Source organism: Eumetopias jubatus, unplaced genomic scaffold (genome assembly GCF_037043125.1).
Source record: "Eumetopias jubatus isolate StellerSeaLion01/CBP00866 unplaced genomic scaffold, mEumJub1_p1.0 scaffold_6, whole genome shotgun sequence".
NCBI classification, from domain to species: Eukaryota; Metazoa; Chordata; class Mammalia; order Carnivora; family Otariidae; genus Eumetopias; species Eumetopias jubatus.
In genome coordinates this window covers 97,161,142-97,177,362 of record NW_028274812.1, presented here as the reverse complement: position 1 = coordinate 97,177,362, position 16,221 = coordinate 97,161,142, and the positions used below count along the sequence as shown (strand labels likewise).

Here is a 16,221-nt window from a genome sequence, read left to right as displayed (position 1 = left end):
CTTTCTTGCATTATCTATGTATTTCTTCTATCTTAATAGGTTTAAGTGTATGTCTAATGCTCGGATGACCAAAGCAATAATCAAATTCCTATAGAAGCACAAAAACTCTTTTCTGTGAAAAAGTCACTGTGTTATAAACTACATTATAACAACATATCCTATAAGATTACAATGTTTATGAAGTCCTTGTATGTTGAGATTATTACTGTTTGCAGTAATGAACAATGTTTTTATTCCAGGTAAGCATTTACTATCTGTAGGAACATCTGCATTTACTGTGGGTCTAAGCATGATTTGTTTCTTTTGCTTTGGAGCTTTTCAGTTTGAGGCCTATTGTGAGGGCTGAGACATAAATATAGCTCATTTCCTCCCTGTGAAATCTGTCAGTGTGTTTTAACAATTCATTCAATCAATAAACAATTAATAAGTGTCTATACTATATGCCAGACACTGTCAGAGTTTATGTGCGATACAATGATACATAAGATGTGTTCTTATGCTCAAAGAATTCACCATTGCCAATTTTTTTTTCCACGTCAAGAATATCTTCCCTTGTTTTAATAACAAATCAGTTCAAATCAAATATTTACACTTGGAAGAATCTACTGTGATCAGCAATAATATACGTATATCATTGTTTATTTAAGTGAAATGTAAACATTTATTTCTCCTCACTTCTACCCCCCAATGTCATCCTGGGCATCTTTTCTGTGAAGCTGAGTCATCCAATGGTGGCTATTCCTGAACATGAAACTCTTGATTCCAAAGAGGTAAATGTAAGATACAATTAGAGATGCAGTTATCCATTTCCATGTGGTATTAGATTGTAGAAATAAATCTCATTTTAAAAAATATTAATAAGATCATGCTTTTATCTCCTTTAAAAAGAAATAAAACTAACTGGCCCACTTCATGGTATTCAGAAGTAACTGATAGGTAAGTAAATTCTTGCTTCATAATGTGGAAGGTGGTTTTAGAGGTACCCATGTGTGTAGCACCTTAATCACAAACCAGCTCCCCAGTGTCTATCTTTGAGATTTCCACCTTGGATTCATATGTGAAACCCTGTTGTCTTCTCTTGATGGTCAAAGGGTGTCCATAATACTTATGGTGGGTCTTGTGAATCAGAGACCCCAGATCTCCTGGTGTCTCCATTTCAGCTCACTGGGGAATGTCTGCTGAACTCACGGAGCCCTGCCTCTGATCCCCTGGTAAATTCTGCTTACGTCAGGTAGCATGTAGGCAAAAACATGCCAGCTGAAATGTAGCCTCTGATTTTCATACAAATGTGTAGCTGCTTTCGGCTCAGGTCATGGTCCTGGGGTCCTGGGGTCGAGTCCCGCATCGGGCTCCTTGCTCAGCGGGGAGCCTGCTTCTCCCTCTCCCTCTGCGGCTCCCCCTGCTTGTGCTCTCTCACTCTCTCTCGAATAAATAAGTAAAATCTTTAAAAAAAAAAAAAAGATTTAGGTAGTATAGCTAGAGATTTGGATAGAGAACTGGACAGAGTATGGTCGAGTTCTTAAGAGCACAGGCTCTTAATGTGTTCTCAACTCTGGCTGAACAGTAGAATCCACTGGGAGTTTTTAAAAGCCCCAGTAGCAGGGTTTCACTCCAGGCAAACTTAGTCTAAGATCTCCGAAGGGGGCAAAGGCTTTGGTTGTTTGAAAATCTCTCCAGGTGGTACAAATAGGCAACAAGACTTGAGATCTTCAATTTCTAGCTCCTTTCTTGATGGTTTAGGAAAGCAAATAAGTTTTTCAATTTCGGAAACAAAAATTTGAAAGTAAAACAGGAGAATCCTAAAGAAGTTTGTTTCGGGGAATGCTTTGAATTAATAAAAAATTGAGTCACATATTTCTGTCTAGCATGATAAAGATTTAACATGTGCCTTAACCTGGTAGGTTAATTTTGAGAGCTCTGGTCTACGTTGAGATTCACTGCAATTTTCTTAGTAAAACCTAACATTTCTTTCTGTTTTCTTTGATATTCCATGCAAGTTTGGAAAATCTTGGCATAGCCTTTGGTGCAAGCTGAGTGTGGGGGGTTGGGTGGGGGGTATTACATTCCAAAGGATATTTTATTTAGCATTTTATATGGCACTTTAAAAAACACTTGGCCAGTGATGAACCCTCATACAAGCAGATGACATCCCTAAATTTTGATTTGACCTGATCGATTTTCAGAGGTCACTTTCATACATGTCAATTGTTCACACCAAGGCAGCAGGTGTGAACAATTTCCAAAGTAGGTGTATATATAACACCATCTAATTTATAGCAAACTCCCTGCCTGAGGTAAATGATTTCTGAGTAGAGTTACTTAGAGGAAATTAAATTCTAGTAGCAACAATTATTTCTGATTGTATTCATCATATCTTGTGAATTCAGCAACTCTGATCCACAATCATTCTATAGCCCACTTCTCTTTCCTCAGGCTTAATTGTGAAAGTCATACTGGGGAATGACATAGAATCAGACCTGCTGCTCTTCACATGGCCTGCTACATGCAGTCCTGGGCCTATTTTATTTTTAACTTGAGGGTCAATTGATTTCCAAAAACATGATTAGATGCAGTTGATTCTGACCTTTTGGATCCACTTGCTATTAACACAACTTGAGAGCTAATCATTCACCAACTGCCCATAAACACATACTAGGCAAATTCTTCTCCTGTTTTCTCATTCCTTCTCTTTGCAGATTTTTGATAAACATTTAAGAGTTGGCAAGATAACAATAGTGCTAGCAAGGTGACTATGACTGATTTGCTGCTGTGGTGCATATAAGCATTTCGTGGTTATTTTATTTTGAATTCCAGAACCTCCATTGATGTTTAAAGTTCTAATCTTAGGGGACACACGTCTCGTTCCTTTATCTCTATTCTCCAGATGAGAACATAGGACAGAGAAAATAAGTGTCTTGTATCTTGCGCATGGAAGCCACTCTCATTTTCTGGTTTGATTCAAGGGTAAACATGAAATTATCAAGAGAAATGGGCCCACTCTGTTCCCTTGAGGCAATTTCCAATAAATGTTATTTCTCAAAATCAGGCTTTGAGAAATCTTGGATTTCCGAGTTCAAGGTTGTAATCTCAGGCAAGAACTCAGAATCTGGATAATATTAACTGCTGATTAAAAGAAAGTTCATATGCTTTGATAGACAACTGGCTAGAGAGCCAGAGTAAATGTATCTAATAAACGCAAATAATATGAGCACCTGAATGGATAGCCACCCTGCTCAGGCGTCCAGGTAGACGAGGCAATGAGAAAGAGAAGGACATTCCTAGCGCAGATTTGGCACCCCATCAAAATGACTTTCCTGGGTTGTAAGCCCCCTGCCTATTTTGGGGAAATAGAACTTTAAAAAAATTCTGCCAGCCCAGAAATCATCTTCTTAGAGATAGTAGAGAAAGGAAACACTTTTGTTATTAAATAAGCATTAAACCAGAATGTGATAATCATCACAATCACAGAGATTGCAAAGACGGGAAGAAATCTCACCCTTCATATGGCCAAGCAGATACAATCCATTATATACACGGTTCTCAAAATAAACAATAATTCAATTCATCCTCAAGTAAGAAGATTTCACAGTAGTATTTATTATATATAGTTCACTCTAAATTGCCTGGCAATTAGGGAAACTGTGTTAGTTATTTGGCTTTACGCAAACAAAATTACACTTTTCCTATCTTGATGACAAGAGTCAGTTTTACAACTTGGAGCAGGTATCAGCTAAAGTTAGGCTCTCAGAAACTAGGAAATAAGGGTACAGTCTCAGCCAGACATTTACTTACAAAGGAAGTGTTCTCAAAGTCCTTGAGAAAGACATTCCTGGGTCTTAAAGCTGACAAAATGCCCGTTGAATATATATATACATATATATTTCCATATTTCCAAGGGAGAGGAATGTATTTACAATGACAAGTTTTTTAAAGTGAATGCTCTACAAAGGAGGGAGGGAAATTGCTTCCCATATTTTCTTTTTATAAAGATTTATTTATTTATTTTAGTGGGGGAATGAGCAGAGGGAGAGAATCTTCTAGTAGAATCCCTGCTGAGTAAGGAGCCAGTGCAGGGCTCAATCTCGCAACCCATGAGATCATGACCTGAGCCGAAACCAAGAGTTGGACTGACTGAGCCACCCAGACGCCCAACTTCCTTTATTTTCAAAAAGGAGAATGAAGCCTCTTCTTTTTAATTTCTCTTTGTTCTTTCAACTGGTCAACAAGGGGCAGAACTGCAATCTGAAAGTCTTACTCTGAAGTCAATAGAAAGGCACAAGTGTCATTTATTTTTCTTTTCTAGGGCCATGTTCAATCTAATATAGGAGAGGTAGGGATTCGACGAGTTGGGGTCTCTCCTTTGAATTCATCTCAATAGATTATTGTTGGGTTTTGCATTGTTATGAGAGTCATGGTAAAGCTGAGCAGAAATCAGGGAACTAGATGGACTTACATTACTCTGTGTGCTAATTTTTCAAGATAAGCAAAATTAGATCAGGGCTAATAAGTATTTGGAGCTCAAGTCATCCAGATATTAAATGTGTTTTTTTTTTTTTTTTTAACAAAGAGAGAGACAGAGAGAGCGGGAACACAAGCAGGGAGCATGGGAGAGGGAGAAGCAGGCTTCCCGCCAAGCAGGGAGCCCAATGTGGGACTCAATCCCAGGACCCTTGGATCATGACCTGAGCCGAAGGCAGACGCTTAACGACTGAGCCACCCAGGTGCCCCAGATATTAAATGTTTTGACCCCAGATTCAATGGGATGCTCTTTAGCATCCATTATACCTATATTCTCTATAGAGAATACTACTTTTCTCTATGTGGAATATTACTAAAAGGCTACCTTTATAGGACCCTTAATTACTGTACATTTTATAGCTTCTGGCTTCTGGAAAATGAATTCTAATACTAGATCTTGTGTTTTCACACCAAAGTTAGTAGTTATGTAAATGTCCAAAATACATTTAAAATCTTTCAGGGAGCAATGAGTATACATTTCCTGGAAATAACCTTTTTTCTGGATACATGAAGTCTGGTTTCATACTTATAAGGGCACATATGTAGATCATTTTGCTTTCATCTGGCAGAGAAAAGTATACATGAATGGTTTTGAATAAAAAGGGAATAAAAAATTTACACAGCACATTCTTTTAAGAAATGCTTTCGGTAACATTGGCTTAAAGTTTTACAACCCCACATTACTTATTACCCAAAGTTCACTCAAAATAAAAAAATTAGAATTTGAGTCCCTTCAAAATTATGATTTTTAAAAATGTCTTAAATTCTTTCTTATTTATATTTTCTTATATCCAAAATAAGCGTGTTGTTCAACTGGCAGCGTGAGAAAAATCCCGAGGCTTAGCTACCAGGGGGCTAGTCTGAAACATAAGGATTTATTTATTTATTTTATTAATGAACTTCATCTTTCTGAAATGTCAGACCTTTGTTTTCCCCAAGTTATTTAACGCTTTATGTACTGAGATTGGCAAAGGAAACTAAAAACTTCACAAAATGTTGAAAACTCTGACTCTACCTGTCATAGCATGATGCATCATTTCAAACCAGCTGCTGACCTGTGATGCCAGACATTACTTTGATCTGCCAGTGGGTTCAGGAAGAACTGAGAAATAGTGCTGAGTTTGCCAGCATGGCAACGGAGGATGAACTACCTCTTCCTCTTCAATCTGACTTAATTACTTACATAATTTATAAATCTTCTATGAAAAGAATTCAGAGGATTTGAATTGAATAATGTTACGATCCTGTCTGCACTTGTATCCTTACACGACTTCTGTTTAAATACTTCCAATGACACAGTTGAACATTTACAAGCCAGACACACTATATGGGTTTTCGTACGTGGCTAAGACAGACTAATGACTACCCCACCAACAAAAACAAATAGAAAACACTGGGTAGGCTAGGGTTTAATTTCAAATGCTGTGGGCTTGGGCATGATATTTAATCTTTTTGAGCCTCAATTTCATTCTCTGTAAAATGAGATCAAGGGATAATGGTGAAGATCTGCATTTATGCCTGCAAAGTGCTTAGCATATAAAATACCTAACACTTCATAAGCATTAGCTAAAGGATGATGATTCCTTTAAATCTCCTGTAGTATTCACCACCAAATGTTGGTACTTTCAGGAAAAACAAATAGATGGTAGTTTTTATTTGCTAGAAAGCAAAGGCGATGCGATTTAGTCATTTCCTCCTTCTATTTTAAAGCTTCGGAGAATCCCAGATGATGAAAGCTGCAACTTAACTTATTTCATGACTGCTGATTTTCTGGGGCCAAAACAAATCAGTGCAGTGGTGGAGCTACCCCCTTGTTTTAGTAGCTTTTTTCTTACCCCCTCCTTCTCATCTAACAGATTTAGTTTCTCCTAAGTGATACAGAATGTATCCACGTTTCACAATTCTGCTTAGCCGCCTGGCCATGCCATACTCAGGTTTCCTGTCTGCTTTACTTAGCTGTTGTTTCTTTTGGAGTCAGGTTTCCCAGACCACAGCTTCATCACCCTGTGATCCAGCCCAGGGCAAAGCAGGGAGACTTGTTTACAGAAGAGCAATGGGCCTCTTCTCTTCTCCACCTGCCATTTTGGAATGCTCCATGGGCACCCGGAAATATAAAGTTATGGTCATTTCCTTCCATTAGTGCCATTCCATCACATTGTTCGATCAGAGTGATGTTTTAGAACTACATTTCTCTTCTGCCCTCATCCCTTGATACTTTGAAACTTCCTTTCTTGAATTGTATAATCTACTAAGACCCATGCCCCTCAGTTAAGTTTATGTCTTCTGTTCGGGAGAGTCTAACCCTGTCAAATAGGAACATGTGGAGATTGATGGATACAAAAATTATGAAAATCACTCCTGTGCCACACAGTAGCATTATAAAGCCAATCGAATCAGTACCTGAAACAACAACAGAAACAACAATAGGAGGCCCATTTGCTGTCTCTGTCTCGGTCTTTTGTAATAGTGCATTTTGCAAAAGCTGGGACTTGTTCCAGTCCCACTTCACTTTCCCTCCTTGTTTGAGAGATTACATTCTAGGGAATGGTGGAGTCACCAGCTAAAGGAAAGGGGCGGGGCAGCAGCCAAGTGATTGATGGGTGAGGGCTTGTGGGTGGGAGGTAGCAATGCTGTCCCCTGAGGCTGCACCAGCCCCTCAAACCCCTTGCAAGAGGCCAGAGTTGCTCTGCTGAGCTCTCAAGAGATCAGAGTCTGATGTGAAGGTACAGCTGCACGTCTTTATTATGCCACTAATTGTGTAACAAGAAAACAGCTCCTGAGGGGAAAATAAACAAAAATCTCCTACTAGAAATAATTTTTTATATGAGACTCTTCGCCAAATGTTAATGTATACATTTTCAGATGTAGATTTCAAGTTTTATTTATCTCATCAACCTACTATTTTCTCTTGTTTTGTAGCAATGAAGTTGGAGCAGAAGCTGAAAACACAGGCTGCGCTGAAGTTTTCTGGAATGCTGGTGCTAATCATTTGCTAGATTTGATGTTTAATTTTTTTTTTTTCAGTATGAGTGTTCCCTTTATGAACTGCAGTGCAGAAGTGGAAGTAAAAGAGAAAAGTGTCCTGCAGGCATCTAACATCGGAGTACCCTACTAACACCCAGCGTAGAAAAGTTTTATCTACAGCTTCTCGCACCACTGTTAGAGCCTTTAATGCCTTCCTTTAAGCTGACAGCAATACTAACATGCCCCTCTATTTAGCAGCCAAATAAAGAAGAATCATGGGTAAATAGAAGAATGGCTGTGACTATTTTTCAACACTTTTATTTAATGCATACATTACTTACTGAATCAGGTTTTATTTCCCATTTGATTTTTTTGTGTGTGTAAGGAAAATGAACAACTTTCGAAAAATGAACCCCTGCCTGCTTTCAGGGGATGCTAATATTCAAGGGTTCTTTGGGGTGATCTTGAACATGAGAAAGTTGGTATTTCACATAACTCACACAGGTTTCCTGTTCTGTTTGGGTTCCACACTACCAGGACAGACTACGTCCTGGGGGCCGCCTAGTGATGTTGAGCATCACGTTGTTGGGATGTTCTTCCCATCGTGGTTTCTCTGTTTGTTGTCACATGATTCTTGTGAAGGCTACTTCAGAGTCAGTTCATACTTATTATCGTGGGAGCAGTAAAGACCACAGAGCAAACTCATACTGTGATGACCATCCTGGGAGCCCACCCTCCAGCATACCCGATACTCATCGTATTGGCCATGTCCTGTTTCTTTCATCTCTAGTAGTCCTAGCCTCGTCTGTGTGGCTTCCCTTTTACAGCCTTCTGTCCAGTTGGGAAGCCTAGAGCTATACACACTAATCAGGAAACCATGGCAATTCCAGACAGTGAGCTCCTGGGAGCAGGTGAGCCTTGGTAATGGCCCCTTTACTTATTTCTTGCACATAATCCTTGTTCCCTCGGAGCCAGCTCTGTTTGAGCCTCAGCTCTTTCAGACCACGGCTGCATTACCCCATAATCCTGCTCAAGGCAAAGCAGGGAAAGTTGTCTACAGAAGAGCTACCGGTCTTTCTCATTCTCCATCTGCCATTTTTGGAACGATCTATTGTCAGCCATCGATTGGCACCTGAAAAGATAAAGCTCTCATATCGTCTCCATTAATCTATGAGGAGCAGCAGAGCTTCAGTCAAGCCCTCTGTTCATCTCTCTTTCCCAAACAAACACTACTTCTCATTCAACCTGCTAAATTGTGTGAGGCATCCTTTTATATTATTTGTAATAATCTCATACTCACTGTGTTCTTGCCATCTGCCAGGCCTCACACCAAGTGCTTCATATGAATTTAACCTAACCTTCACAATGAGACTGCAAGGGAGGTAATATTATTACTTATATTTTATGTTTGTGAGAAGAAATTCCAAAAGATTAAATCGATCTTGTAAGTGGTAGAGGCAGAATTCAAATCCAGATACTCTGACTCAAAGACCATTTATTGAACCATTCATTCATTAATTCATTTTTTCACACCTTCAGTGTGAAAAATGGAGTTTATCACACTTCCCAGTTCATGGCAGACTGCCATTCTAAGTTTGGACAAGTCCTTCTCCCTATGTATTTGTTGATTAGATGATTGATTATCTTTTATAACAATCTGTCTTTCCTTCCCATGATATGTAGGCACACATTCTTATGTGTTTAATGTGTAGTCTCTACTTACATGTTTTGAAGATGTGCATTATTTTTGTCTGCATATATAAGAATCATAAATGATATTGTTTATAATCTTTTTTTCACCCATCACCATGGTTTTTAAGTTATTTTTTTAAAGATTTATTTATTTATTTGAGAGAGGGAGAGGGGCAGTGGGAGAGAACCTCAAGCAGACACCCCGCTGAGCACAGAGCTGGACGTGGGGCTCGATCCCACAACCCTGAGATCATGATCTGAACCAAAATCAAGAGTCAGAAGCTTAACCTACTGAGCCCCCAGGCTTTAAGTTCTATTTACAATGCTCTGTAAATGTCAAATGGATTGTTTCTTCACAGCTGCAAGATATGCTTTCATCACATATCATACCACCTGTCCATTGGTGGTCTTTCAGGTTGTTTTCCTCTATCAGGTATGGTTGTGATGCACAACCTTACATATGCTCCCTTGTGGATCTTTGTGAGAATTTCTCTGAGATATATACCCAGGATTTGAATGGTTTAATCATAAATACTTATTTACTTAATTTGACTAAATCCTCTCAGAATGCTGCTCTTTAGAGTGGACATACCCATTATTATTCCCACCAGCAATGCATTAGGACTCATATCGCTGGGCTCTTCTCCACCTTTGCCGGTCTGAGCTTTGAAACAAGCTATACCATTATTAAAGGCTACTTCTAAGATGGGAGTTTTCTTTGAAATGGTGTCCTGTTTATCTTAAGTTTTCCAATTCTCAGAGCCTTTTATACTGCAATTCACTACAGGTGTCAGATATTGGCTTCATTTCATTGATGGAAAACTTGAACCACAAGAATAATTTGACTGAGGTCACCAAAGTAGTGAATGATAAACCCCAAACAGGGTCTTTTGATTTTCCTACTGTGTTATTTCTACCAAAACAAACTGCATCTGAACATCATGGTATAACCTATTTATTCAGTTTCTCAGCAAAAATCAGTCTTAAGAGCAAGAGTACAGGAAGGGCAAATGTTGGTTATGGAGAGAACATGGAGAATTGGGTGCTTCTTAGTTTGGTTGGTACCAGCATTCAATGCCGTGAGTCGCTTAGGAGCACAATGGCTGTCTGTGAGGAGGAAGAGGGTGAGAACAGTGACATGGAATGGACAGATGTTGAGGCTGTCTATTTGGGTTCCCTGGGAAGCAGCTTCTGAGAAAGATTTAGTGTAAATAGTTTCTCTGGAAGATGATCCCAGGGAACACTGGTGAGGGAGTGAGGAAGTTAGCTAGGGAAGGGAAGGAACCAGAATCCATTATAAAGCCAGTGACTGCAGTGGGTAACTGGAGCTCATTCACATGAAGAGTTCAGAGATACAGGGTTGAACATGTCTCACGGTTAATTCAATTCAGAGGAAGGGAAACAGGTAATTATTCTAGAGCTTGACTATCAACCTTTACAGAGCTATGACATCTTTCTCTGTAAAGCTTTTGTTTTTGTTTTTGTTTTTTAATCTTCATTGTGCAAACCTAATAGGACTTATTTTCTTGTGATATTTCAATTTGGAAAAAATGGAAAGTCTATTGAATATTGTTCTCTATGGTCTCCGAAGTAAAGTGCAAGAAGGAAGGTTAGTTGAAAGCTTAAGTAATAAAGGAATATTTTCAGAATTTTATTTATTGGACAAAGAGGAAATTCTGCAGTTAGGATTGGGAACAAAAATCCTTCTGGACTGCCATAGATTTCCACCTTTGAAAGAACCTTTATCTCCTAGAAATTAAATGAACTGTGTGAGAAGATAACTTCATTTGCAAGAAGAAGAGATTGTTTTGCTTAGAGCAAGTCTAGAGTCCTTGGAATAATTGAATAGCAATTAGGAAATATTACTGAATTTGTTTAAAACATATATTACATGTTGGGGACTTTATATTTCTGTGGTATGTTGTAAAATTCAACATTATTTTCCCCCCACATTTTAGAATGTTCTTCTCAATTTATGTGACCAGAAATCAGTTTTTCTTCTTTAATTTACACTTTAATGAATACACCTTAATTTCTTACAAACATTTTTTTCTAATGGATTTATTTGGAATTGTTCAGCCTCACTTAAGCACCTGAGTCCAGATTTTTCTAAGTGGGAGAAAATTTAAAGCTGTATGTTTTCCTCCAAGTTTCCAGTCCAACACTAAACACAGATTTTACTTGCAGAAAAAGAGCTGAACCTCTAAACAGAAATGTATTGAACTGCTCTAATATTTTTGTTGAAGGACCTACCCTAACCTGCGATAAACACGAGTTAGTTGAAAATTATAGTTCCCTTTGATTTTATCTTTTCCTCGAGAAGAAGGAAAAAAAAATAATGTCATCATGTTGATAAAACAATGAAAAGGCATGTGAAATAAGTTACTTGAAAGCAACATTTATCTCAGAGCAGCCGATATTTATAGTATTAGAGTGCATTTTAAATTGATAATATTTAATTATTTTTAATGTCTTAAGCTTGTTTAGAGAAGATTTCGCCTTTGACAAACACACACACACACACACAAATAATTATTCCTAACATTATATTTATTGCAAAAGTGGACATTGAGGTGCCATACTCATGTAGGCAAGAAAATGGAGCAGTCTTAGGTAAGAACTTTCCAGACAAACTAGCTGTGACTTCTTGGGTACCCATCAGTCTACCTTTATGAGGCTCAGTTTTTTCATCTGCAAAATATGTGCCAGACTAGATTTTTCTTCTCTTAGTTTCCTTCCAACTAAAATAATTATGTGAATTTATTACTCAGTTTTAAGAAATTCAACTCTACATTCTAAAACTGAGGAACAGAGTAATTGTGGAACTATGGCATATTTCAGCTCTTTGGGTCTCTTACAGTTCTGGTGGCATCTTTCACAGTGACCAAGACAACTTGTATAAGAATAAGGGAGAGTGCTTTTTTAAAAGGTCATTTTCTGTTCCTTTTCCATACCTATTTAATTAGAATATATGAAGTGGGGCCCAGAAATCTGCTTTTTATAAATAAAATCTATGTGTTATTACTATGCAGGAGAAATTTTGATAACTGTAGATTCTTAGATCAGTGTAATATTAAGCAGGAAGAATAGGGATGTTCTTCATGGCGAAGATAAGCATGTGATGACATTGTTTTACTGATGGTGGGGTGGAAAGAGAGAACCTATATTAAGTGTTTTTATATGAATCAGATAAGGGTGAATAATGTAATTAAACTGAATACAGTTAGGTTAAGTATACGATAGAACTAGTAAATGATCTAGAACTGGCAATATACTATGGAATTTTGAAGAAGAGAGAAGGACTCACCATTGTTTTAGTTGTAAATATTAATAATTTAGACTAGATCTTAAGTTAAATATATAGCAGGGAAAATTGGAATGATTAAAGGAGCAGTTTATGTTCTTTATTTTTCTTCCATATGCCAACTGAGACCAAGGAATGAAAGAACTAGCATCTGTTATGAGCCCCTGAAAGGCCCAAGATCAGAGACAGACTCCTTTATATATTTCACCTCATTTTAATTTAATCATTCCCAAAGTCATACAAGGTGAACACTATTGCTGCAGTAATGCTGAGAAGTAAGCTGAGGCTGAGAGAGATTAAATCTCAAGGCTAGATAGGATGTGGCAGGATTGGACTTGAATTTTGGTCTCTTTTTTGTGCCAAATTTCTTTATATAAGTGCTTTTCCATTTTTCTCCTGCTGCATGCCAGAGAACTCTCCCTTGGAAAACACATCCCCTTCTTTTAAGGGCACATCGCCAGGACCTACTGAAGAAAAATCATAACAGGTGGGAACCTCTCCACCAGCTTGGGCTACAAATAGTTTCAAGTCTTTTATTTTTGGGATTGATAGCTCAAGTCTGCACTTGCCCTATGTGTGGGAAATCTGAATGCCCATATCTTGACATTGTGCTCTGATTCCCTTTGCCCAAAGACTCCTTCATGCACGATGATCCCCCTTTGGGAACCTAGCTTCCACTTTGCTCAGCCAATCTCGATGGGCAGCATATTGCTCAAGCAATTCTTCCCCAGTTAACAAAATCTGCCTCAAGGTGACTTGTTTCTTAAACTATGGAGAACTAATGTATTTTTTTTTTCTTTTTAAAGAAATTCTGCCTCACTTAGCACTCCATCATGATAGAAGAGGATTTCAAGATTATGTATATTTCAGTGGTTTGCCAGCTGTCTTTCAGTCCTTTTCTTTAGAGCGCTTTACCACTCTGATGTTGGAAACTGCTCGTATGCCACCCTGTTCCCTAAAGAGTCAAGGAAACCTCGTGTGATTCATTCACCATTTCAGAACACATTTATTTGCCAGATCAATTTCAATATTATATATTGAATGCCACCTCTAGTTAAGACTGGCTTGGACACAGAAACTTGCAGATAGAAATCCAAAGCCCTCTCCAAGATTCCTGTGAAATCTCAAGGACTTCTTCTTTCCTAACCTTCTCTAGAACAAGTTCCCAGCTCCTGTGGAATATTCAGGCTCTACTCTTTATCTTGCTGCTGTACTCTCAGTGTGGGTTACCATCAGTTTACTTGATGATGTCCAAATAAAAGTCCTCTCCGGCAAGGTATGCAAAGGTCATTTACTGGAGATTTGTGGGTAATGTTGAGGGATGGGGGAGACAAAGACATTTAGCATGGTATCAAATGACCAGACTATTTAATTAGGATTTTAGACTTCCCTGTTCTTAAAAGGGAATGAACTATCTATGTCAAATCAGTGTTTTCAGTTTCTACCTTGGAGCTTGGGGTTCTTCTCCTATTTTTTTGACTCTTTAGCTCCATTCCATGCTCGGATTGCTTCTTCATTTTTATGCATCTATGTTAATATCGCTTTTTAGATCTTCTCCCTCCCTAGCCAAGTAGCTTCTTGATTTTCCTAAATAAAAATGGTTTCTTTCCTCAGAGCCCTTCCCAAGAGGCATAATAATTAATAATAATAAATATACCGTAAATATACAGGAAGTAGCATCCAAAATGTTCAGCTAAAAATCTACCATTACTTTTTTCTCTTTTTCTTCCTTTAAAGAAAGCAAAAATATTACAAAATGTGAGCAAATTGGAATCACCACAATAAAAAATAAAACCAAAAACTATTGTATTTGTCTACTCTGAAGTTGTTTGTTCAGGCATCCTCTGCTCAAGGAAGCAGTAACTGGATACAGGGCTTCCATGAGAGGCTGTTCTTCAGCCCCTTTTACCTTCAAACCTTCCACCTTCTTAATCCTCTTAGTCATTGACACGTCCAGACTCTCACTGTCAGGCCCCCTTCAGATTAGCAATTTGGGTGTACATCTCATCCTGGGCTCTAATCTGACACTTCCCTCAGGTGCTCATCCCTTAACACTGTGGACCATATAACCTAGAAAATTTGCCATATTCTGTCTCTGGTGCAGCTATGGAGATTTCAGACCCCAGCACCAACCCATGCGGGTAAGGGGTGGGGGGGATATTAGACTTGAACAATTTGGGAGTCTTAACTGGGTACAACAATATGTAACTCTGGTTACATATTGAATAATAAGCTATGTTGAAGGTGACCTGTGCTTTCCACTCTATCTTAGAAGTAGGTAGTGATATTGGGAGAAACAGTGAAAAGTGCTGTTGATTGAAAATACACTTGACTTTCTGGAAAAATGCCCAGAAAACTTTTCAGTTTCTATTGACTGGCTACATGAGAGTTGTACTTACTTCAGAGGATTTAAATGGAACAGAATATGTGAGGCTAAGGTTTGCATATCAACCCTGAAACCCAAAGTCATTTTTGTTTCATAAGACACCTTCTTAGGCTTATTAAAAATATTACATGTCAGACCATTTCCTCGGTAAATGCTTTATCTCTACAATTAATAGAAAATATAAATGGAAACCTGCAGCTGACTGAATGGTCCTTTCAGTTTGCGTTCCACTTCCATTTATGCTTAGAGCCAGAACTTTACTAAGAAAATGTGCTTTGTTCACTTGATAAGCTTCTGCTTTGTTGAACTGCCCCGGGGAATGAGTTTGAGATATTTCCTACAAGGAGAACTTTTCTCCTCTTCAGGGCCAGCCAGACACAAGCTCCATGAAGATTTTCCTGGCAAACACTTCCTAGCTACCTCTGAGGCCATGAGAGCTGTCAAGATGGGTTGTCAAACAAGTCCTTCATTTTTAATCCAGTCACATTCCCCGTCTCTAAGTGCTTCCAAACTTACTTCCCCGCTCTCTCTCTCACACACACACACGTACTTTCTTTTCCTCACCTACATACACACACACAAATAGACATATTCCTATACTTTATCACTAGCATCTGAATTATAAGTGCTCTTTTTTCTCATTTTGATGACTAGAATAATCTAAGCTTCTTTTCAAATATTTAGGGCAGACCAATGAACACCAGTGTGATGTTACATGTAAGCCTTTGTACGGATCCAAGGTGTAAAGGTTTCAGACAACTCTTTCCTGCCAGAATGGTAAACCTCTGACATAGTCTCCCCCATCTCCCATCCTTTACTCACAGAAGAATCCTTTTCCAGATCATGGTCTTGAGCTGTGGAGTTTAGGTTTGGCTTTAGAGTCCTCCATTCAGAGTTCCAGGTAGCCATAATTAAATGGTAGCTTACATTCAAAATGAAATCTGTGATGGCCTCTGCCCTGAACTGTTGCAAGTTAGCCCTTTGACAATTCTTTCCTCTGTACTCTTCTTTTTCTTCAAGAACCATTCTCTCTGGCTGTCCAAACCAACTCAGGTCCCCAGTACTCCCCTTATCCCTGAGCAAGTGGGATCATGCCTTGGGCTCTGCACTGTAAGAAACTCTGAGCTTTGGAGTGCTTCCCTCAAAAATATCTGAACTCCTCTTTGGTTGCTAAAATGAATCAGAATTCACAGTACCACTCAAACCAGGCTTCCTAAGTTTGTAGAAGGAACTTCATCCCTTCCGTCCCTCTCCTCTCTTTCTCCCATTCACGGTATCTTGACATTCAATCTTAGGTTTGGGTCAACCAAGTACTCTGGGTTGTCCCATGGTTCTATGGTCAGGCCCCAGTTCTAGG

General features: G+C 38.6%; 1 protein-coding gene across 1 annotated transcript in view; it reads left to right on the top strand.

Annotated features, from left to right (window-relative positions):
• MLIP (muscular LMNA interacting protein) overlaps positions 1 to 7,633 on the top strand; it is a 237,381-nt gene extending 229,748 nt beyond the window's left edge. Inside the window, exons 14-16 of the mRNA XM_088023754.1 lie at positions 717 to 770; positions 1,092 to 1,231; positions 7,543 to 7,633. Coding sequence (XP_087879880.1) covers positions 717 to 770; positions 1,092 to 1,231; positions 7,543 to 7,633 — 285 coding nt within the window. The remainder of the gene's footprint in view (positions 1 to 716; positions 771 to 1,091; positions 1,232 to 7,542) is intronic.
• Positions 7,634 to 16,221: the final 8,588 nt, after the last annotated feature.